General features: G+C 43.6%; 1 protein-coding gene across 1 annotated transcript; it reads right to left on the reverse strand.

Annotated features, from left to right (window-relative positions):
- Nucleotides 1-102: 102 nt before the first annotated feature.
- Nucleotides 103-22,969, reverse strand: onecut3a (one cut homeobox 3a). Its single transcript, XM_061033336.1, has 2 exons — nt 21,620-22,969; nt 103-7,273 (listed from the first exon to the last, which is right to left on the reverse strand). Exons 1-2 carry the CDS (start codon nt 22,656-22,658, stop codon nt 6,981-6,983), a joined length of 1,332 nt encoding a protein of 443 aa, XP_060889319.1. The 5' UTR covers nt 22,659-22,969; the 3' UTR covers nt 103-6,980.
- Nucleotides 22,970-23,693: the final 724 nt, after the last annotated feature.

A 23,693-nucleotide genomic window follows, 5' to 3' on the forward strand; every position in this document is an offset into this window, starting at 1 on the left:
TGTTTCAGACTGTTGTGGTAAAGAAATCCAATTTCCATCTCCTGCAGTCACGGAGGATTTTCTTTGAAGATCAAACCAAACACAATAAACCAACAGCACCGCTTTGTTTTACAATTGTTTTATTTGTTAATTTATTTCAAAACACGCAATTTTACCCATATTATCCTTTTAAGTTTTTTTTTCTGTAACAGTTATTACTCAGATTTTTTTCCTTCTCAAAAGTCTCAACTAGAGTGAAACTAAAAGTCCTCCACAGGCTCTCCAGCTTCTGCAGTGGGAGGAGGGAAAAGAGGCTTTCTGACCAGACATTGTGATTAGGGTTAATTCCTCGTTTCTGTTTGAGTGAATGTTTGTGTGTGGGAGTTTTTCACCAGGGGTGTGTGCATGTATATGTGTGTGTTTAAGTGCAAGTGGTGGAATGTCCACATGGCCGGTAAATCACAGGACCCGTAGAGCAGCCCAGAGAGCTGAACATTGTCTTCTAGGTTTGGTAGCCAGATTGTCATACCTCTGATTTCATCTTTGGTTTCAGCAAACACTCTCAAAAGGCAGACTCACCCTTTCCAGCGTGTGCCTGTGTCTATTTCTGTGTCTGTCTGTCTGTCCTAGTGCAATATAAGCCACCATCTCCAGACGACTTTGTAAACTTAAGTTAGTACAATGTTGGTGTCTTTGCATTGATTGTGGCCCTTCCTTGGCGCTAGGGGACAAAGACATTCAAACATTGTAGAACAATGGAGCCATGAGTGGGGAGGAACGGCTTGCAAACATCAACATGGACTCCATTTTGATGTCAGTGGCAGTTTGGGGCATTTGTGTAAAGCTGTATGACATCAGTCTGGTGAAACATGGGGTGCTGTAGTGCTCTAATGTCCCTCAGCCACTCTCTACTGTACCCAGGGTGGCTGGGGGGGTGAGGGGGGGGGGTGTCTCCGCCTGCTCGGGGCTCGAGGGATGGCAGGGAATGGGAGTAGGTCATGAAGGTCAAATTGTTTAGGGAAGGAAGGAGGGGGGGGGAGAGGGGGGTTGAGGGTTGTACACACTGACCCAGCAGCAACGATTAAGATTGGGGGGTCAGGTGTTTGCATAGTTCTCTGTGCAAAAGCCACCAACCGGAGCCATTTTTTATTCCTCGCGGTTGGTTACATCATCAGTAGATTTGCAGGGAATTGTGGTGGGCGATGGAAATTATGGTCTTTGCACCACAGGTTGCATTTCCTTCTCCTGCAGTGCACTTCATTGTGACGGTGGGAGAACAGGAGGGTGAAAAGTGAGAGGGGGATGAGACGGCAGGGAATTTGAAATGTCAAATGAGGTTTGTGTAACCGAGTCACATAGTTTTAAGATTTGCCTGAAGATGAAGATGTAGGTTTCAGTCGTTTGGCGGTCGGGCACTACAGCTTGTCACTTTTCAGAGAGCCTCTTTTCCCTTGATTTTTGTTCCTCCAGAACTCCCCTTCCTCCTCCCCACTGGCCTGCCCTCTCTCTACCTTTTTTCTTGTTTTGAAACTGATTGTCTTCTACCATCACAAAGACACTTGGTTCTGATTGATTAACAGGTAACAGAAGAGGGAGAGCACAGTGTGACTGGGGCGGTCTACATCAGTCCCACCGGCATCCTTCGATCCCACACTGAAATGTCACAAACGTATGCTGTTTGACAGTAAATGCTGACGACATTTCAGGTTGGATTTATGGGTTGCCGACCGGTACTGCAGTTGGTTGGTCGGTCAGTCAGTAAGAAATGGTTTCAAAGTTTTGCATGACAAATATTGCAACCCATAATAAAGGAACATAAAAAATCACTTTGTCTTCCACATAGGTACAAATGAACACACATACATAGATTGAAGAAAAGCATGTAGACAGACATACAGGTGTATTCAAGGCCGCTCGCGCCTGTGTGTGTCCCTCTGATTAACTCCAAGTAAACAGCCCGTCTTTGGAAAAGCAAGACACACATTTCAGGACCCGAGTGAGGACCGCAAGCTGAGGAATGAAGATAGAATGCTATTGATTGGGAGGAGAGGAGTTTGACCTCCCCCAGCACACACTGCCCCCTACTGTCTGGATTTATATACATCAAAAAAACATGGGGAAAGGGAACGGGTTGCAACAACACATGCACACAACCAGTGAATCCAACAGTGACAGAAATTCTAAAAACAAGGACCCCTCCAACGCCTAAAACCCAAATCCTACCACCCTTGTTTTTTGTTTTGATAACCAAAATATCCCCCACCCCTTGTCCACCCACTCCCAAGTCTTTCCATCCTCCTCTCCCCACAAAATCACAGGTCATTCCTGTTGGTTTCTATACAGTTATACAATATCCATGCACAAAAAAAAAAAAAGCGCACCTTCTTTTCAATAGGAGGTGCTGGTTTTTAATATTCTAAGAACATCAGGAGCACTTGGACACACCCAGGAACCTTCAAAAGTAACTGTGAAATTGTTTTTTTTTTCAGAGAAAAGACTACTTAAAGGCAGAAGAACGCTAACAATGAGTAAAAGGTTTTTTCCTCCTTTGGTATAACATCAGATTTTGGTTTAGAATTCAGCCTCAATCACATTTTTGTAATTTCTTTTTTTGTCTGTTTTTTTTTTTTTCTTCTTTCATTTAAATGTACCCGCCTCGGAGAGCTTTGAACTAAACATCGGATGTGAGTAGCTCCTGCTCCTCTCTCTCTACTTTAGCCTTCTCTTCTGTCTCTTCTTTTCTCGTGTAACCCTCCACAGAAACATTCACAATGTCTTTTCCTTTATGAAAACAGTAATTACATGCCGTAGCAAAAACAAACAAGAAAACATACAAGAAAAATGAGCAAACAAATAAAAGGAATTTAACAGTATAAAGCTTCAAGTCACAAGTTCCAAAACTAACTATCATAGTATCATAGTTTCATAATCATTGTTATCATTAGCAGTATTATTTTCAGTCTAAATTACATAAAGTTTACATGAAAGGTTTTTGAGGTATTTCAGAATTAATTGTCAACACACGCCTACCGAGTCTTAGTACTAGCCAGGGGGAGAGGTTGACTGGACAGACGAGGTGGAGGGAGGAGAGAAATTGTGTCTATAAACCGTCAGTAAGTCTTCCACTCTTTTTCCAGTGCAGCCTCTGTGCTTGCACGCAGTGGAGATGAAAAAACAAACAAGAAAGAGATATAAGTGTTAAAATTTTACATCTACAGCCCTCTAGGCGCTCAGAGCCTCAGCCCCTTTACCCCCCCCTCTTTCTCTGTTTCACAAAAATATCTCTGATGAGAGAGAGCGAAAGTGGCTGAGAGTCTGAGCACACAAGGCGGAGGGGGAAAAAAAAGAAGTAAAAAGCACAAAAAGCTGTGAGCTACCAGAAGATCAACCGAACGGTAACAAAGACTGACAGATTAAGTAGTAACATATAATTTTGTTTCAAATAAATAGTGTATAGAAAATGTTTTATAGACTTTCTACATGATAAAGTGCTTGTATTCTAGTGTATCAAGATGGAAAGTCAATATGGGAGAAAACGCTGACACACACCCCACTCTGTGTCCCTCTCTTTGGCCCCCCTTTCTGTCCATTCAATTATATGTGCATTGTCTGAATGTGAGTGCATGTTAGTAAAGGGGTGTGCAACTATATGCATGCACCCGCATTACTATGTGTGTCCGTGTGTGTGTGTGTGTGTGTGTGTGTGTGTGTGTGTGTGTGTGTGTGTGTGTGTGTGTGTGTGTGTGTGTGTGTGTGTGTGTGTCCAGTGCAGTCCCACCCGTGGTTGAAGGGAAAAGGCACTCAACTCTGTCTGCAAGGTAGCCACCTCATCCTATGTGGCACAATGCAGTCTGACTGCGCTGCTAGTACAATGGTGTATATGTGTGTATGTAATGTGATCTGTGTGGATGTAACGGGTTTGGTCAAAGAGGGGGAGCTTTTTTTTATTGTATTTTTTTTTCCATTTTTTTGGTTTGTGTTTCCCCCTTGGCAGTTTGGGACCGGTAGGCTGCAGTTTCTTTGGTATTAGTGGCGGTTTCACAAACCACTCAGCTTAGTGAGGTAGCCACATTGGTTCTCACTACAAACAAATGTCATTTTGTCAGCCTAACAGCTGAATCTAGCTATTTACCTATGCTCACTGAACTGTGTACCACAAATCCATGTTTAGCTCATTATCCTTTGACGACATTAACTCACTGCTTACAGCAATGTGAACTTAGTCAGTACCTCTCAGTCGACTCCTCTACAATGACCATCACTTATCTAATCTGCACCGCTAATCTGACTACATTGTTGGAAATGCTACAGTTGCATTTTTAAGACCATACAGAAAACTAGTGAGTCCAGAGCTTAACCCCCACCCACCCACTCTCCAATAGAACACATTGAATGAGCCAGGACATTTGGAGGTCATGTTTTGTCCCCCTCTGTTTTACCCCATATCTTGGGGCTCAGTTTAAAGGGGGGGGGTGGGGGGGGGGGTGGGGGTGAGCGTACCACAGTTCTGACATGAGATGCCAAAAAGAGAGAGAGCGTCCATCATTTATTCTTCTCTTCAGCAGCTCCCTGTTTTTCACGTTTTCTCTCTTTCACATGGTAAGTGTCTCATCCGAGTCTTTATTCACATAGAATGCAAAAAAAGAAAAAATACATCCTTCATTGGCCTCGGTCCTTGCATCCCTCTTTTTTTTTCCTTTTAAAAAGTCCTTCCTTTTTTGTTTTCGATTTATCAACAAGGTGCCTTACTTATGCACAACAGAGCACAATAGTAACAAGAAATAGAAACTTTGTGTCTATGGTACTAATTAAATACCCGCATCAATATAGAGAGGAAGAGGGGGGGGGGGGCAATGGGGGTTAGGAAGGACAGAGGAGGTAGAGAACCAAAGATAGAATGAAAGATTTTTCTTCTGCTTTAAAATGTGTCCATTATGTGTTGGAGACATTTCCTATTTGTATTTGTGACACATACTGTGTGTGTGTGTGTGGTATCTTTGTCATTTGAGGTTTGGTTATTGTATGCCTTAAAATCTGATTCTTTTTTCATTTTTTTTACTACAAAAGTATATTTTTAATTCAGTTAAAAGCTGATTGTTGGTTGCTATGGCACACACTGCCCGTCATCATCCAGGCACACTGTAGCTGTGTGTGAACCCTAGTACCATATTCTTTGATTCGCATTAAGGCAGTAAGCATTGGCACTAATTATTGTAGCATTTTGACAGCTGAGTGTGGTGGTTAGCTTTGGGATAGCTACTGATAACCCTTGTGTGGGAATAACCAGATCATTTTGTTTGAGTAACATCTGTTGAGAACCCCTTTTTTCTTTTCAAACAGATGAGATGGAAGAATGAAAAAAAGACAAAATATGAAGCCTCGGAAAATAATGTAAATCAAACCTCCACTGCATCTCAAATGTGACCATGTCAGCACTGGTTGTTGTACTTTTCTTTCCCCTCTCGTATATTTCCTGTACTTGAATTTTGTGGATTCTTTAACATTTGGATTGGCTTTATAAATCCCTGCCTTTGCTAAATCCCTGCGTGTTTCAGCGTTCACTTTAACCATCCCCCCTCCTCTGGCTTCACCAGTGCTGGTTGGATGAGGAACAACAATAGGATAATGGTTAGCTATTGATCTGCCTTCAAAGAGCTGCGAGGGCCTGACTGTGTTGTGCCATGACTTCTCCTCAGCATCTAGTGGCTCTTCCCTCCCTTTCCTTCTCTCCAAGCCCTGTGATGCTCAACTGGGTTCAGGTCTCTGTTGTCAACAGCAGGGGGCACTGTTGCTCTGCCAGCAAAGGCAGGGCCCGGGGAGGGAGAGGTGTGCTGCTGCTGCTGCTGCTGCTGCTATGAGGCCTTTGTGTCCCCATCTCCAGTGGGTTTTGTGTGCTCCTCTTTCATTCTGCTTTTCATATGCAGCTGTAATGTAGTTGGCCCGATGCCCAATCGTGTTGTTGTCGCTTGGTTCTCAGTTATTGATCAGAGGAAGAGCTCCCTGCAGAACAAAGAGCATGTCCAGACATCTCGCCCGCCTCTCCTGTTGGTCAGAGAAACACAGACTCTAGGCTCGGGCTAAGAGAAATAATGACATGTCTCCCCACAGGCCTCCAACATCTGTGCAAAAAATATAGAACTGGGCCTGGAAGACCTGAGTATCTACTGCCGAGCGTCTTGAGTTTCACCTTCAGGAGGGGTCAAGGCCCCGCTCTCTCTGTCTGCATCGATTCATTTTTCAATTCATTAGTTTGCCGTATGATCAGGCTGAGCTGCTCTCTGAAATGGCTGGCCATCAGGGAATACCTTTGGCCGAGGAATGAAGGAGACTACAGGAGAGGGGGGAGGTAGAGGCGGAGAATAAGAAAGCCTTGTTGTTTATTTTTTCACAGGCTGCGTTTGTTTTCTTTATGATGGCCTTGTGTGTGCAGGACGGAGCTCGGATAATAAGGCTATGTGCTGTTCTGTTGTCAGATTTATTGCCGTTCTTTTCGCCCTTGTTGCTTCCGTGTGCCAGTGTAGAGGGAGGATGAGAGAGAGAGAGAGAGAGAGAGAGAGAGACGAAAGAGGCAGACACAAAGGAGGTGAGTGGGGAGAAGAAACAGAATCAGTGGAAACTGAGGTGGTGCATGAGGCCGGTGAAAATCTGGTAACGTCAAACAAAAACATCAAATCTTTGGTGTCTCTTTACTTTCTCAGATGCCATAAAAATGATTTTCTTTCACAAAAAGACAGAATCAATGATTGTCCTTGTGTTTTGTAATGCAGAGTGAACCTGACTTCACATTTCACCTTTTAGATTATGCTTGTTGCAGGTGAGCGCTTGAACTTCTGACTGACAAAAAAGATGATTGCATGGCACAAAGGATTTTTCAGGCAGAGGACTCATTCAGATGGTCCAGAACCAGGTAGGGTTGTTATAGGCAGGTTTCACAGCCAATTTCCCATGATGCCTGTTGTTCCCACCTGGTTCCCTGGCCCTCTGAACGTCCCCTCCTCCTCTCAGGCCTTGGAAAAGGTGGTGGCGGATGTGCCCGGCTGCCCTGGGCTGGCACCGTGGTCGTCATGCCAGCGGTCCACGCAGCGGCGACGTGCGTTCATGAAGAAGTTGCTGACGGTGCTGAGCTCCAGACCGAGCTGCTGGGAGATGGTGATCTGCATTTCCTTGGATGGGCGCTTGTTCTCCTTGAAGATGGCGATGAGTGTGCGGCGCTGCAGGTCAGTGAAGACCAGGCGTTGTTTCTTGGGCGCCGTGTTGCGGTCCTTGTGTTGCTCCTGTTCTTTGCGCTTGCAGGCTTGGTGTGGATGGCAGCGGTGGGAGGGATGGGGATGAGAGTGGGAGGCAGAGGGGAAAGAGAACACAAAGCAAGGTAAATATACAAAAGTGCTTATTTTCCTGATTAAAAAACAAAGATAGAAGGTGGAGGGAAGTAAAGTTACTAAGTGTATCATTAGCCAATACTTAAACACATAAAAACTAGTTTATACAGCAGCAGAGATTCTACAGCTCCATCTCTATCGCCATATTAAAGTTGATTTAAAGCTAATCCATGCCTCCTGCCCAGTGGGAATATTCCTTCCATCCTGCAGAGTGCAGACAGGGAGCCAGCCTGCGGTGAGAGAAAGATGGGGTGAGGTGGGGGGTGAGGCGGGGGGGACTGGCTGTTGCCTGCTAGCTGGAGACACTGCTGTTTGATTCAATATTAATGCAGTTTGAGTCGCAATGGGGGACTGAGTGACTGTTGCACAAAAGTAAGCATTTTGTGTGTGTGTGTGTGTGTGTGTGTGGAAATGAGAGATAGAGGAGGGGCCGACATAGGGTAAGAAAAGGTTGGAGAGAAAAGAAAAGAAAAGGTGGAGGAGTAAGACAAAGTGTGCATATGTGTGTATGTGTGTGTGTGTGTATGAGAGCGAAAGGGAAGGTTGAGAAGAAGAGGGAGGGGCGGCGAGTGAAGGAGAAAGAGATATTGACCGACTTTGCTGTAGGAATTGGGGGGTTCTCTGTAGGGACTGAGGTCAGAATCCCCCCCCAGCAGGTCTACAGTCTGCTACTTCAAACAGAGCCCACTGGAGCCCACTCTATTGAGCTCTGAGAGGGTATTTATAACCCCCCCCCCCCCCCCCCCCCCCCTCCCAAAACACTTGAGAGGTGCATGCACAGGCTGCTACGAGCCCCTTCCCATCATAGAGCAGTTTTCAAAAGAAACACACCGAGTGTAGTCTTTTAGGTTTGGGAGGGGGTCCAGGGGGGTGCAGGGGTTGTAGGCAGCGAAACACAGAAATTAATAGTTAATTGACTGTTGTATTGTGGGTAAGCGTGTTGTAAGTCAAAGTATTTGTGGGAAGTGAGTGGAAAGCCGCAGACGGTGTAAAAGACACAAACGGTGTCCAGAGATGATGTGGCAGGAGAAGTGTGTGTGCGTGTGTGTGTGTGTGTGTGTGTGTGTGTGTGTGTGTGTGTGAGAGAAAGGTTAAGGCTCCACCTCTGCAGCCACACGTCCCCCTGCTGACTGAGGATCGAATCCTGCCAGAACAGACTGTGTGTCCCTCTCAGCCTCCCTACTGTCTACATAGAATGGTAGCAAATTGGAGAGAGAGTGAGAGAGAAAGATGCCATCCCTGTGGGGTCTACACCTGCTGCAGTTGGTATTGTCTGATACTTTCATACTCGCCTCCAATAATGTCTCACTCCCACGCTGTGTGTGTGTGTGTGTGTGTGTGTGTGTGTGTGAATCTTGATGCATTTAAGGACAGATTTTTTTTCTCTGGTGTTCTTGTGTGTGCGTGTGTATGAGTTTGTGAGTGTGTTTGGAGGGAAGGTTGTGATTATGCTGAAGTGGCTGGAGCCAAGCAGTGGCGCTGTGTGTCTAATTACAGTGGAACAGAGCCCATTGATCAGCCATTGCAGTCCAATCTGTTTACTACAGATGTCTAACCTGCACACAGGCCCATCCATCATTTTCATATTTCACATCAACACTGCAACTAGATATATATATATCACACACACAAACACACATGCTAATATGGTACTTGTATTTAGAGTGTGTATATCAGCATATATAACGCTTTGATTTATTGTAAGATTAAAGGTAGTCGTGATCATGAGCAGAGGGCCGAGGATGATGATGTACTTTTGTAATTCAGATTTTAGTTTAAATTGACTGCGTCGGTCAGATGATACATCAGCTAAAGCTAAAGAAAGTGAATCTTAGACGTTCATAATGCATACATTTACTTAAATAATACCTTCATGTTGTTATTGGATTTTTCTCTTGCAAAGTTGCTCGTAATATAATAAAATAACAGCACCTTAAGTAATTCTGATTTACAGCCACATACCAAGGGGGACCGATTCAAACTAGGAATGGATTAAATATATTTCATTTGTCACTCATCTATATGGTAACATCTTTGACAAAAATGTGTCATCCTGGCATACATAAACCTTTTTTGATTATTATTTTTTTTTTTTTAGAAAAAGCTTGTGTAAAAAAAAAATACAACAGACTTTTTTTCCATGCATCATTTGGTCATGCATGCTCCTTAAATAGTTAGAATGCGTTTAACTATCAAACTACTTATGAACAAAACACTGGCTCAATTTTACATTCATTTTCACAATTACACAGAAAATGTATTGTTATCTTTTATTATTTAGTGTTTCATGGTGTTCTCCAGTTAAGCCTGTCAGTATCAAGAAATTAAATTAAACCAGAAATTAAAATATCTTGAGGTCAATTTTGTGGTGAAATCATTACAAGTACAAAATGCATTTTAATTGGACACTATTGGTTGGGTTTTCCAAAGCAAAGCTAACACATGCTGTCTTTTTTTTTTGGTTAACTGTAATAACAAACTTAGAATTCAAGCTGAAATCATTTCAGAATCTGAAAAATATCCGCTTCCAAGAAACAAATGTGGGTGAAATGTGTAAATTACAAGGCACAGTTTTATTTATAGGCCTGCATGCTTGTTCCACATTTGGGACTTGTGCTGCATCAGCAGTGTCAGACCAACACGAAGCTACAACTACTCAGCAGCAATGCTCCAATCCCCTCCTGCTTTGACGTGTATGAAGAGGATTCGTTTCTCAGCAGGAGAAAGATCCTGAACATGCGGAGAAGCTCTAAACCAGGCCTGTGAAGCAAAAGGAGTCACCACCAAAGGAAACATTGTAATATCTATTTCTATTGTCTATTGTCCATTGATACATTTATTAATACTACACATATATGTATAATACATACTGTATATATAATGTAAAATTTTACACGACTACATATGTCTTGTAGAAACTGATGCAGCAACATTTACCAGTAGACCAAGCTGTTATAGTAACTTCATGTTTTCCTTTCTGGAACAATAAAACTAATGTTATTATCAATATAGATTTATTACTATCTCAATAATGAAGTCAGCTCTGAGTATCTATTTCTATATACAGCTTGCGGTTGACCTGAATACCACCTTTACTTCACTCCTGTGCGTGACTGATTTTTTGCTGTGATTTCTCTGGAAGTGTGACCTAGCACAGGTGAGGTTTAATCGCACACACACTCACACAGACACACAAACACACACACACACACACACACACACACACACACACACACACACACACACACACACACACACCTCAAAATATAAAGTGTTGCATTTACAGACTTTATGTCTCTTGCAGTGGAAATGAATCATTTGAGCTCCAAAAAGAGTTACAAATAGTTTAGTTTTAAGTTTAGATTAGAGAACTGTTTACTATTCACATATGGCCTCTCTGTCACTATGTGTATTTACAGAGTGAACAAAAAATGGTTTTATGAAGCCATAGAAAATACGATTTTTCTAAAATCTAAAGGGTTTGGTGACAAATCTGTACGCTAAAAACTGGAGAAACTCAGATTGTTTTATTGCAATTTGTGAACTCTTTAAATTCATAAGATTTAAAGATCGAGAGACCTAATCAGATGAAAGTCCCCACAGTATGTTTTGTCAAGAAGCAGTTCAAATGGAGCCACAGGAGGAGTGTGCGCCTTCAGAACATCCTCAGACAGTCCTGGTTCCACTCTGCACCTCTGACCACCATAAAGTCACGTCCTGCAACCCCACCCCCCACCGCGTGCTTTGTGCCGTGCCGGTCGGCAGGTGTCGCTCTCGCCGTGGCCCCTGCTGCACGGGGCGCCAAAGTGCGCTGCATTTGCTACAGGCGCTGGATTTAGTAATCAATATCGATCGATCGGTGAGGAAGGGGGCCCTGATTACTGAACCAAGCTCAGCGTAGAAAAGAAAAAAAAATCGATCAGTGCAGCTTTTAGAGCTACAGTAGGCACTGAGCAGAGAGACGGACAGAAACTCATGCACAAAGAGCCACCGGACAGGAGCAGAAATCCTGGTCAGGTGTCGAGTGTTTTCTGAGTTGTACACCCTGCTGATCGTACTGCACGTGCGGTATACACAGAAATGTGACTTCTATTCTCTATGTGGAGCTGACCTACTTTGAATGCATCCCTCAGGCTCCTCACATAGCCTAGAAACACTGATAAATAATTAGACTGGCTATATTTGAGCGCAGCTTTGTTTTACATTTTATTTTTGTAATATAATTTCCCGTAAGTTCAGTGAAAGTCAAACCAAGGGCCGTCGAGACGAGCACTCTTTTCTCTTAAACTTGTCCCCATGCAGCTCGTATAAAAGGTATATCTATCTATTTCTCTTCCGCTGATGACATTAATATTCTTTGCTTCACGACAAACCAAGCGAGGTTAAGAGAAAGGCCCTGGGTGTTCAATATCGATCGATAGATTCGTGAATAATTCGTGTGTGAAATTCAGTTCGTCCAATTAATTATGCCTCGGAGGAGGAGGAGGAGGGTGAGGAGGAAGGGGGGGGGGGGGGTAGCAGTAGGCCTGGAGATTCATGAAGGGGTGGAGAGGAAGGAAGTGTGATGATCCGGATTTTCTTAGCGGACTAAAAAAAAAAATCAGAGACAGAAAATAAGCATATGATCATCACCTGTTCCTATAGGTGTGTTTAGCGCGCGCTCATGGCTGCGTCAGGCCTCCTCCTCTTGTCCCTGCAGATGTGAATCCACCTTGAGCATTAATCATTTATTGATCATCGCTGCCCTTCCTGCTCGTAATGAGAAAGTCAAACGGCCTAATATTGTGCCTGTAGTGTTTCACGAAACCATGATTACACATCTGCATCTGAAATCATCCCTCCGGCCTTTTTTTTTCCACATTCGGTTTCCAAACTGTCTTCGTGCACACCCCGGCAGCCCTGTTTGTAAAGCAAGCAGGGTTATAGTCTGCTGATTTAATTAAATCACCAATAAACATGTTTACCGGTCACGCTTCGGCGCGTTAATACAAACACACACTGCAGTCCAGTTATTGTTGGAAAGCAATCCTTACTACTTATCTATGCAGTGTGCTTGTTGCACTCTTCTCTCGTAACATGATCGTGCAGTTTGATGTTCGAGTGTCAGTCTATTTATTAAGTAACGTCTTTGTTCACATGGACTGTTGCCCTAAAGATTAATAGCAGTGTGTGTGTATCCGCCTGTGTATACGGTGGCATTTATTTCTACTGGCTGCAGGGCAATGCCAATCTCTCTCCCTCCCTCTCTCTCGCACGAGGCCAAAACACTTCCAGCTCAATACTCCTTAATGTAATGAGTGAGAATTGGTGTTAATATACTGATAAAGCGACACAATTTGTTTGTTTGCCTTCTCCCGCGACTCGGCTGCGAGGCATTTCTTCTCTTGCACATTCAATAACACTCAACCTGAACTCAGTTACACCTTCGCCCACATCAAACCTCAGTCCTCTGCAGCTTGCCTGCCTGCAAACATTTCAATTCTACCTCTTACATTTGCTACATCACGCACCAGAATATCACAATTTGCTTTGATAAACACATCAGACCATTTCATCATATTTCTGTCACTTTAACATGTGCAATAATGCATCTTAGTATATTTATATTAAGCAATTTGTTATCTGCAACCGAGTGCTAAACCAAAGAAACTGCAAAGTAAAAAAAAAAGAAAAGAAATCAATAATCAGTAAAAGCTGCAGCTTGTGATGATCACACCCTTATGAGGTTTTAGATAATTAAACGCACTGAGCCATCTAGAGACGCGTATCGCTACATGACTGGATTTCAACCAGCATCATTTGGTGCCAGTTTAATAGCAGCCTTGGTCTACATGTGCCACTTATTTGTATGAGGCTCCATTGTTGGAGTGATACTCTCATCTGCGATTATCATTGATTTCATTCATAATTGCTTTGACCAGTTATGCGTGATAGCGGTAATGATCATGATGCTTTATGTTAAAAAGACAGACGTGCCCCAAACAACAGGTGTGCACCATCACGGTGTTTTTTTTGTTGTTTTGTTTTACTTTTACGCATTTATTACATATGGCTATTCTCAAAAATGTAAAACTATGAAATACAATAATTATATAAGCAATAATAATAATAATAATAATAATAGTAATAATAAAAATGACTTATGTAATTACTTAACAAGTTGTGATTTCAAACACACAAAAATACTTTTAAATATAGTCAAAACATTTAGCTGCTTTACAATTAAATTCCCCTCTTAAAGAGGTCAAAGTCTCCTTTAAGCGACTTTAATTTGACAAAATGAGTGATAACACTTTTTCTAAAACTGCAAACATCTCCCTTGCGCTCATTTCTAGTAAAACATTAAGTAAGTAGAACTTGGAGTAGAAGTATTAAAAGAAAGAAAACCTTAAAAAGACCCAAATGATTACCACGTACAGATTCAGACCCCGGATATCAGAGGTCAATTAGGTCAAAGTTCTCCCTCTTCCTTTTTTTCACCATTAACGGCGATATGTTCAGGTTTATAAAGTCACATCACATTGATCCAAATAGCCTTCTTGAATATTCTTTAAATGTCAGCTGTCACTCCTCTGCTCATTTCGTGTTTGTCGCAGTAGAATCACCAAAGCGATCTGCAGTCAGATGATTCTGTTTACCTTCCTCCATGGGGACAGCTTTTCAATATGCAGGAATTTTCCAGATTCAATTCAATACACTTTTCACTCAATCATATGAAGAGAGTCAACACATTTTTTTTCCAAACCAACTCTTATTGTGCCGTATAATTGCGTTTATATGGGCCGTTTTCCCCAATGCTATCAAAGCATGCTATTATATTTCAAACAATAAACGTTTTATTATTCTCAAGCAGCTCAGTCTATTTTATCTATGAGTTTATTTTTTAATTAGGTTTTTGATGCATTATTATTTTAAATGTTGACATTCTAAAACCTTCATGTACCACTTTTCTTTCTACCAGATTGGTTATAAAGGTGTCTTAATTCTCTGTTGCTTTAGATATCTTTTATTTTAATTATTTATTTCAGGGCAGTCCAAAATATTCAGTTATTTATTAGGCTGCATGTGTATCCGTTCTGACCACAAATAAATAAATAAAAAGCTCTGGCATGAAAATAATTGTAATAAGAAAAATATAAATATGACGGTGTCAATATTAATTTTACCTGAAAGATCAAATCCACCAAAAAAATTTATTGTTGTAAAATGCGTTATTAATTGGAACAAAAAGGCCTAAACACACACACACACACACACACACACACACACACACACACACACACACACACACACACACACACACACACACAGACCTTGCAGTACTTTTCCAGACATTTAGGAATCCTGATATCAATAGTCAGCGTTTTAGCAGCGGCTCAGTAAAGCATCAAATTAAACAAATTCATATATTTAAGTATATAAACTGCTGCCAGTTCGTTATATTTAATAACATGTTTAATACAGGCTGTATGCGCACACATCGATTCATTCATCAATTGATTTCACAGCCGTTTTGTTCCTTTGTTGATTTTTGTGGGGTTGCCCAACCGGAGTTTCGGGTTGCATGTGTGTGTGTGTGTGTGTGTGTGTGTGTGTGTGTGTGTGTGTGTGTGTGTGTGTGTGTGTGTGTGGTTTTGTTGTGATCGACCCTGTACAAAGACTTACACAGGTTCTGTACAAACCATCTGTAGGATCTAATTTCAAAATGCCGGAGAGGTGGACACATGATTTGTTCCAACCTTTCTGTCTCTATTCTGCTTCATTTATTCCTGTATTTTTTTAAGTACATCATTACATCCAAAAAGAGACTAAACGACTTTGAGCCACGTATTCCGTTGTAACAGTGTTGATGTTTAGACCATATCCAATAATGTATCGTCTCCTGAAATCAAAATGTTCCTTCAGTGAGTGGAACACATTTTCAAAGACACTTTTCTTTCCTACACACTCTCTCCCTTAACCCCAAAATGATGACCTCTTGTTAAATCCAAATTTAAACTCAAGAATTGAGTGGAATAATCTGCGTCCACATTTCTCTGTCTTTGTGATATTTATTAACTCCTAACATGAGATTAATAAACGTGATAGTGTTTAATCGTGCACGCGCCTTCCCTTCCGTTTAATTGTGCCGACATTGTACCTGCCTTGTGTTCTTCAGCTGCGCATTAAACAAGCCATTATCGGCCCTTTAATAAGCGATGGCCTGCCAGGGTGTCAGATAAGCAGCCAGCGTGCAGAACACGTTTATAGGTCTTAAAAAAAGTAATCCGTTAGTCTTTTTAAACCAATGTCTCAGATTTCTCACGTGGGGACAGGGACTTCTGACATGTTAGTTTGCAAAAAAAAAAAAAAAAAAAGGGTGGGGTGGGGTTAGTAAAGGTAAAGTGATAATGTGACCAACTCTTTTCTTTTTTTTAGTACAACATTTTTTGTCGTTGCAGGGGACACAGTGTGGCATCCACGCGGCAGCACTAGATGTTGGGGTATCCCGGCGTTACATAACAGCTGTGCTGAGGTGATGTGGTCAACATTTTAATTGCACAACCGGTCTGCTCTTTGGACACGTCTCCTGCTTCTGCTCTTGTGTAAACCTCTACATATTGTGGCGGGTCAAAAGCCACTGTATGGTTTGTTTGTTCAACAAGCATCATCTTCACACGCAGACACACAGAACTACACCACAAATGTTACAGGGAAGCCAATTCACCAAAGAGCGCGAAGACGTATAATGACATTTCATTATGATGACCTTAATTTTTGGCGCTTTGTATTGCATTCAAAATTGAGACACACACATGCAGCGCTGTTAACCCTTTGATGCTAGCCGCGTGCATTCAGTCGACTCTGCCAGCAATTTGATTTAAAGGTCATTCTCTCCTATCGATCCGGTTTGGCGAGGGGGCGACGGAGAAGCGTAGGAATTGATCATCTAAAAAAGAAGAGACGGTATTCGAGACTGTACAGAGTCCAGAGTTCTGCTGCATTTATAATTGCAAAGCGTGTGTGTGTGTGTGTGTGTGTGTGTGTGTGTGTGTGTGTGTGTGTGTGTGTGTGTGCGCGCGCGCCCGTGTGTGTTGCTAAAATTAGAAATGGGTGAAGACGTCGGAGACAGAACAGGCTCGTGCTTCTGTCGCTAATCTGCTTTCTATTAAAATTACATTATTTAGAATAATAAGGTCGGCTGGTCAGAGCAGTGTGGGTGGGATGTATAATGAGCAGAAAGAGGTTAACTGTCTGTGAACTGTAAGCCGTCTCGTGCTGCTAATCCTATACCACAGAAATGGAGATCAGCTACTGAAACCTCTTCAAATGTAAAAAGTCAGCATTTGACCAGGGAGCACGAGAGGAATGCAGTAGATCTGCGCGCGAGCATGCTAAGTTTATTAGTCATTGTGCTGTGCGTTTTGAAGGGTGAGCTGTTAATGGGAGAAATGGTGTTGCATGGTGGAGACGGAGGGGGTTGCATGGCTGCATGGCGCAGTTCCAGAGATGGAAAGCAGAGGCCGGGGAATGGAAATCGATTCAGATTCAGGGCTCGCCAGATCGGCCTTAACAATGTGGCGCAGACGCACTCTACATCCCGATCACATACACACAGGAGAGAAGAAACGGGGAGGCGACACATATGCAGGCTGTGATATGCTCCAGTTATGCAGTGGTGAACAAAAATCTCATAGGACGCTATATGCATCATAAAAAGGTGCATGGGTTGGGGTGGTTTTCCTTAACCCCCCCCCCCCCCCCCCCCCCCTTCTTATGTAACTTGAATGTTGGCTTCAATAAAGAGTATTCAAATGAGTCTGCAACATGAACATTTTATGTAAATATAACGCTGAATTAATCAGCTTTACCCTCCAACATACAGCCAGCATCATATAGCCTGGTTGCAGATAATGATGCAAGGCGTGAGATGTCATTTCATCTGGTTTGAGCCGCACTGAACCCGGGATTAAAAACCAAATAGCCTCGAGGTATAACCTCCAGAAAATGACTGTTGCTCTCCCACTAGAGGATTTCAAAGGCGATGCTTGTACATGCGTGTCTCACTACTTACAGCACACGATGCTGTGCTTAACGAAGACGAGGCTCTGAAACCGCAGCTGCACTGTTTACCCCCCATCTTCCCCTCACACATCAATTATTAAAGTCCCAATCGATCATTTCGCAGGCTAACATCAAGCCACTTCTTCATGAGAAAAAAACTGTTTTAGATGAACCCGCATCAATCACATCTTAATGCCCCCTCCAATTAAACCCATTATCCCATTTTAAATGATCCAGAAGAAGCATCACCACGGACGATTTTTTGTTGTTGTTGTTGTGGTTGTTGTTGTTGTTGTTGCTGCAGGATATTTCTGTATGGCATCCCAAAATATAAAACGACCCACAGTTTGTGTTTTGCAGCGCCAAGAAGTAATGAGATGAGATTTAAATGGAAACCCCCGTTTGACTGGAAAGTATGGGTGCTGGATTATGTGATTGACGCGATTGTGGATTGTAATATTGATCGATGGGTGGGAGCTGTTGGATGAAATAATGGTGTTTAGGGCCTATAGAATGCTATTAGCTATGTATTGGTGAATCTCTAGTTCAGCACCTTGAACTGTCCTCCAAAAAGGAGAGAAGATGCTGCCGATGTGTGTGGATAGAGGTCCGTTTCAGCACTCTGGACAGCGCCTTGAAATGCTGTGCCTACAAGAAGGGAAAAAAACAGCTTGTGCACTCTTGAGGTGGCATACTAAATAAGATTTGTTTTTTTTATAAATTGCAGAATATACAAAAATGTATACAAAAAGTCTGAAATGTTAACGAGTTTATTGCAACCTGACGTGATATGATCCTAGTTGTGAAACCTTGTTTAAAACTAGAGGTATACCTCGTGAGATGAATGTTGGAATTGCAGTGGTGCACGTGCTGTGATGGTGGATGTCAGTGCATGGGGAGGAGGAGTATTGCTCCCGTATTAGATCTGTGTAAACTTGGTGTAGCTCATTGGAACATGAATAGAGGCCTCTCACCCTCATTCTCAACAATGTTTTCTCTGCGTGTCCTGTGGGTCCTGACCTGCGCCCCCTGGCACGTGTTCTGGCCATTCAAATGATAATAAACCAACTGCGCTTTTCCACCCTGCCTTTCTTTGGTGAGGGATGCCATAGCACATCATCACTGTCATTGAGGAAGTATCGAGGCGTAACGGAACGCGTATTTGGGAGATGTTTCTTTCATTTTGATGCGAACCCGCTATTTGTAAGATACAGCCTATACCCAAAATTTGATGTGATAATTTTCTGTTGTCCAGAAAAAGAGGTGTCAAGCGTGAAGATTACGCTCGTAACTGTATAGCCTAAACCCTGCAGAACAAATGAGTGAAAGTGCAATACAGACGGCAAATAAAACGTGATTACAGATCAGGAAAAATAGGTGTTGCAATAGCTTCTTTTTTTTTTTGTACAACAGCTGTCCTATTTCCCCCCCTTTTCCGGCCCCCGCCTCCCCCCTCTTCTCTGGGGGAGAGACCAATGGGAGAGAGTGCTGAGGCGGGATAATTGATAGATGCACTGGCTATCCTTATCGATCAGGGCTGTATTGACCCGACCAAATACATTGAGATGGAGTGTGGAATTCAACACAGATGCAAAGACGAATTGTTTTCATCGTTAATGCGATCTTTAAACGCCTCGCAAACCTCACTTTGCGCGCGTCTTTCTCAGTCGTGCAGCTTTGCAATGTGGTGCCTTTTTTTACTTATACAAAAGTGGACTTATGAGTGTGCATTAAGATGCTCAGAGAGGCACCCAAAGGTTAAAGCTTTTAGCTGGACTTGGCTGATTGGCTCTGCTTATGAAGAGAACAATAGGTGGGGAAGCCTGTGGGTCTTTGCCCTCGTTGCATTGGGAGATGTTAAGCGTGAAGGACACACTCACACTTCCCCATCTCTGCTCTGTTTTTCGTTTCAGGGCTGGATTGTCGTGTGTGTGTGTGTGTGTGTGTGTGTGTGTGTGTGTGTGTGTGTGTGTGTGTGTGTGTGTGTGTGTGTGTGTGTGTGTGTGTGTGTGTGCGTGCGCGCGCGCGTCTGTGTGTAGACACTGGCATTTTCACATTAGCTAAGCAGGGCAGCGGCATTGATTTGTGTGACTGTGATGAATTTGGAATAGTAATTTGAATTTATTGATTGATGTGGCCGAGCGAGTATGGCCCAGCCTCACTTTCAGCAACGCAACCCCCCAACTCCCACTACCAGCCCATGCGCACCAAGGATAATGGTGATTTTAAATGCAATAAGTAAAATGTTGCTCCGTGCATTTACATAAGAGTCATTTGTCATTTAAACCAACTTGATTTTTCTCTCAGACCTTTTGTAACTGCAGGTGAGTGCACTATACAAAAAAACACTATATTTCTGCTGATTCCAGATAGAAAAATTAACATATTTAGTTGATTTGTATGTTAAAATGCATTTTAAAACAAAATAATCAATAACACCCATCGCCACTGGATCAAATAGAAGTAAGAGTGCAGCCCTAATTTCCATACTTAAACCAAATACGCACCCACATACACACATCTTACCGCCAGGACTGCCCTGGGCCTGACCGCTGTAGAATATGCAGGAGGTGTGCGCTACACAGGACTCTGCCACTCCAACTTGTCAATTGGATTGAGGGGGGGCGGGGGCACCGCTGGGTTATCCTGGTGCCGAGTGTGGAAGATATAAAACCCCACAGCCCAATTAGCTTTAACAGCAGTGGCACTTAAAGAGACAATTGTGGAGTGTTTAAATCTTTATTTACCAGAACCCCTCTAAATGCGCAAAGGAACAATTTACATGCCATTAAGTGCTTTTCAATAGAGCATTGACTGGAACTAAAATATGCCACTATATCTGCTTAATTGAACTGTTCTCTGAAATACGACACAGCGGACCTGATTGACGTTTGGAAGCGCTGCACGTTTAAACGGGGCCTTTACACAAACATCGATGAGAGGGGACCTCTCACCCACACCTCTGTTTTAAGCCCTATGCGACGTCTCCCTTTTTCATTTGAGTCAGTTAATCTGATGTTGGAGGGTTTAAGGGTGGGGAAGCTGGGTTCAAATCACAACGTTGAAGTGATTTGCGCAATAAAAATCACAACGATGGCTTTCAGAAATCAACCATTCAGAGAGACAAAATGGAGAAACGGCGTCACATGTGACCACAAATAACACATGTACACACACACAATGTACACAAAGATTGTCCATTCATTTCTATTGTCATGTTTCAATGATTCACGTACATTCTAACAAAACACAACAAAAATCTAATCCTTCAGAAAAGCTAAACAGGCCAAATTTTGGAGAGGGCAGAGGACACAACACAGACAGACCAGAGAAAGACGCATCTGTTTGTGTCTCTGTCTTTCAGATCCAAATCGATCATTTATCAGTGCGCTGCTCTGAAAGGGGACGCCTGGACCTGAAATATTGATCTATAGGAGGTCATGCTCCTCAGACTCTCTGGCCAGGCCTCAGACGATCCTTGTTTGCGCCTTATTTGACAAGGCGAGTATCACATCAAGTGCATTTGATACAAAAGAGTCCAAAGTAAAACTTGGTGTTTGCACTGATCTCAGAGTGCAGATTTGTTGTTACCTCTAGTATTTGCATCGAGATGTAATCAATTTTGGTCACATTCTGCTTTGATTTCCTTTGTTTGGTCTCCTTCTGTGTATGTTTTTGTTTGTCTGTGTGTGTGTGTGTGTGTGTGTGTGTGTGTGTGTGTGTGTGTGTGTGTGTGTGTGTGTGTGTGTGTGTGTGTGTGTGTGTGTGTGTGTGTGTGTGTGTGTGTGTGTGTGTGTGTGTGTGTGTGTGTGTGTGTGAGTGAGGGAGAGTATGGATGACAGAGAGAGAGAGAGAGAGAGAGAGAGAGAGGGAGAGGGAGAGGTGTGTGTTTGTCAGTTTCTGTCCGTGCGTAAAAACAAACACATCTATGCAAACGTTTGCACTTTGGCTACTTTTAAAAGTCACTTCCTCTCGTTTGTTTCTAACACCTACATTGTTGCACGGCGTATGTTTATACTCTCATGGATTGTAGCATCAATCAAAATATAGATTTCCCCAACATTTAACACCCCAACTGTCATGATGAAGTTTTACTCGATACAATCGACTAATAACTTCTAGTAATGTCTGTTTGAGCAGCTATTGACAGTCTCGCCACATTGACTTCTAATTGATCCCTCCACATCACTCAGGTTGTGAGCTGTCTCCTCACTCACCTGCAAGCCTGAGCGCCGACATCCGCTGGAACTCGGGCTCCTGGAGCCACTTCCACATCCTCCTGAACGTCTCCCGGCCTGACTTGAGTTTACTCCATGGTTTAGGATTCCGCAGCAGGTCGGACAGAGTTCCCTGGGACCGGCACAAGATCCTTTGAGCAAAGATGGCCTGCGGGATGCTGTAACGCTTGAGCTCTGCCGTTATTCGCTGTGCCACCTCCTTTGTGTTTATCTCCTCCACCTGCCCCGACCCACCGCCCTGTCCGCCTCCTACCACCGTCTGCCTGTCCCGCTCAGAAAGCATTGACCCGTTTGCCTGAGAGTGCGGATGGCTGTGATGGTGGATGCCATTCAATGAGGTCATGAGTCCGGGCCCGTGGCCCCCAAGACCCCGGGCCAGGTGCTCCTCGCCCCGGGACAGCATAGCCGCGTGGGACTCGAAGCCCCCCGAGGAGATCATCTTGTCATTGGAGAGGTGAGCACCGGGACCGTAGGCACTGAGAGTCTGCTGGGAACTGTGCAAAGAGCCCAGCCCGTTGGAGAGGGGGGACAGAGACTGCCCCATGCCGGACATGTCTTTGGGATAGTGACCATAGAGGTTACCCATGGAGGCGAGGCTGCGGTCGTCCCTCATCAGGGTGAAACTGCCGCTAACGTTCCCGGCTGAAAGTCGCTGATGCGCCGGATGATGGTGAGCATGTGGGTGCGGGTGGTGAAATTTCTCCGACACGGTGGATATGGGGGGCAGGTGCTGCAGAGGCGTCAGTGTGGTGTAGGTGCTGCTTAGGCTCATCCCGGAGTCACACGACATGGTCATGGCCGGATGCAGCGGCCCAGACAGTGCGTGGTCTGTACGGTAGTCCCCCGCTCCCTCCAGTATCGAGGCCATGCTGGACACCATGGCTGAGCGCCCGTGCGACACCAAGTTCCGATGCGACGCCGACGACTGGCGCGCGTGCGGGGAGTTCATTAAGTCGCTCGTTTGATGGGAGTGAGAAACACCGTGCAGATTTCCAATGTTTTCCATTGTAAGCTCCATCGTTGAAAGGATCTTTATTTCCACCCCTCTCGCCACTCTCTCGCTCTCTCCCTCGCTTCTCTCCCTCTCTCACTGTCGCTCTGTCTCACACTCCTTTCCAATAAATTTCCAACGATTTCAAAGCCAAGCCATTGATTGTAGTTGCCTCTCTGCAGTCAATCCAGCATGGTTTTAAAAGATCCCAGTCGCCGCAAACCTCTACTCAGCGTGTGTAGGTGCAGCAAGCCTGGATTTCTCTCGCTGTGGAGCACCTTCTACTATACCCAAAGTGCTGCTCTGCTCTCTGTGTGTATATTGACGCGCCCGCGCTCATGTTAAGATGAGACCGAGCCTGTGCGCATGTGCGCGCCCCCGTGGCCTATCCTCGCACTCGCGCACTCTGTCTGGAGCCACCCTGACGTCACTGGCCCCTATGTCATGGGTTGCTCATGTTGCAGAGTGAACCTTAAACTCCTGGAAAAGATTGCATTAGAGTCTGAGATAACACACAGACCTGCAATCCTCTGCAGAGTGCGCAAAATTTGCACTCAGACGGATAAGATGGACTAGCTCCTTGTTTTTTTTTTGTTTTTTTTCAGATAAAAGCGTGTGACATGGCGCCAGAAACACATGTGATGCCTCTGCTCAAAGTTAAAGATTAATTGACTTGTGTCACATCAGGACACGATTGTAATTAGAAAACGCAACTTCTCTTGAGAGGACTTCATAGCCTCCAGCCTCTGCCTTTGTATTTAATACATTTAAGGGGCCACTTGTGCACAATGAATAAATATATCAAATTCTTTAAAGGTTAAATATGAGATTCCAACTTCAGACTGGGGATGGCCTCTTGCTCTTTAAATGTTAATCAGCCTCCAAATGAAATCACATTTGCGTCTCTCTTCCACAGTCTGAAAAGAAAACGGTCAATTGTTTAAGTCCAATCTCCTCCTTCAAACTTTCACTCCTTCATAACTTTTTTCTTACAAGTTTTTCTTCCAGCAAATGTTACTGAACGTCTGCGGAGTGTCATTTCATCATAGCCTCCGGGCTTTG

The sequence above is a fragment of the Labrus mixtus genome, chromosome 3, assembly GCF_963584025.1.
Source record: "Labrus mixtus chromosome 3, fLabMix1.1, whole genome shotgun sequence".
Lineage (NCBI taxonomy): Eukaryota > Metazoa > Chordata > Actinopteri > Labriformes > Labridae > Labrus > Labrus mixtus.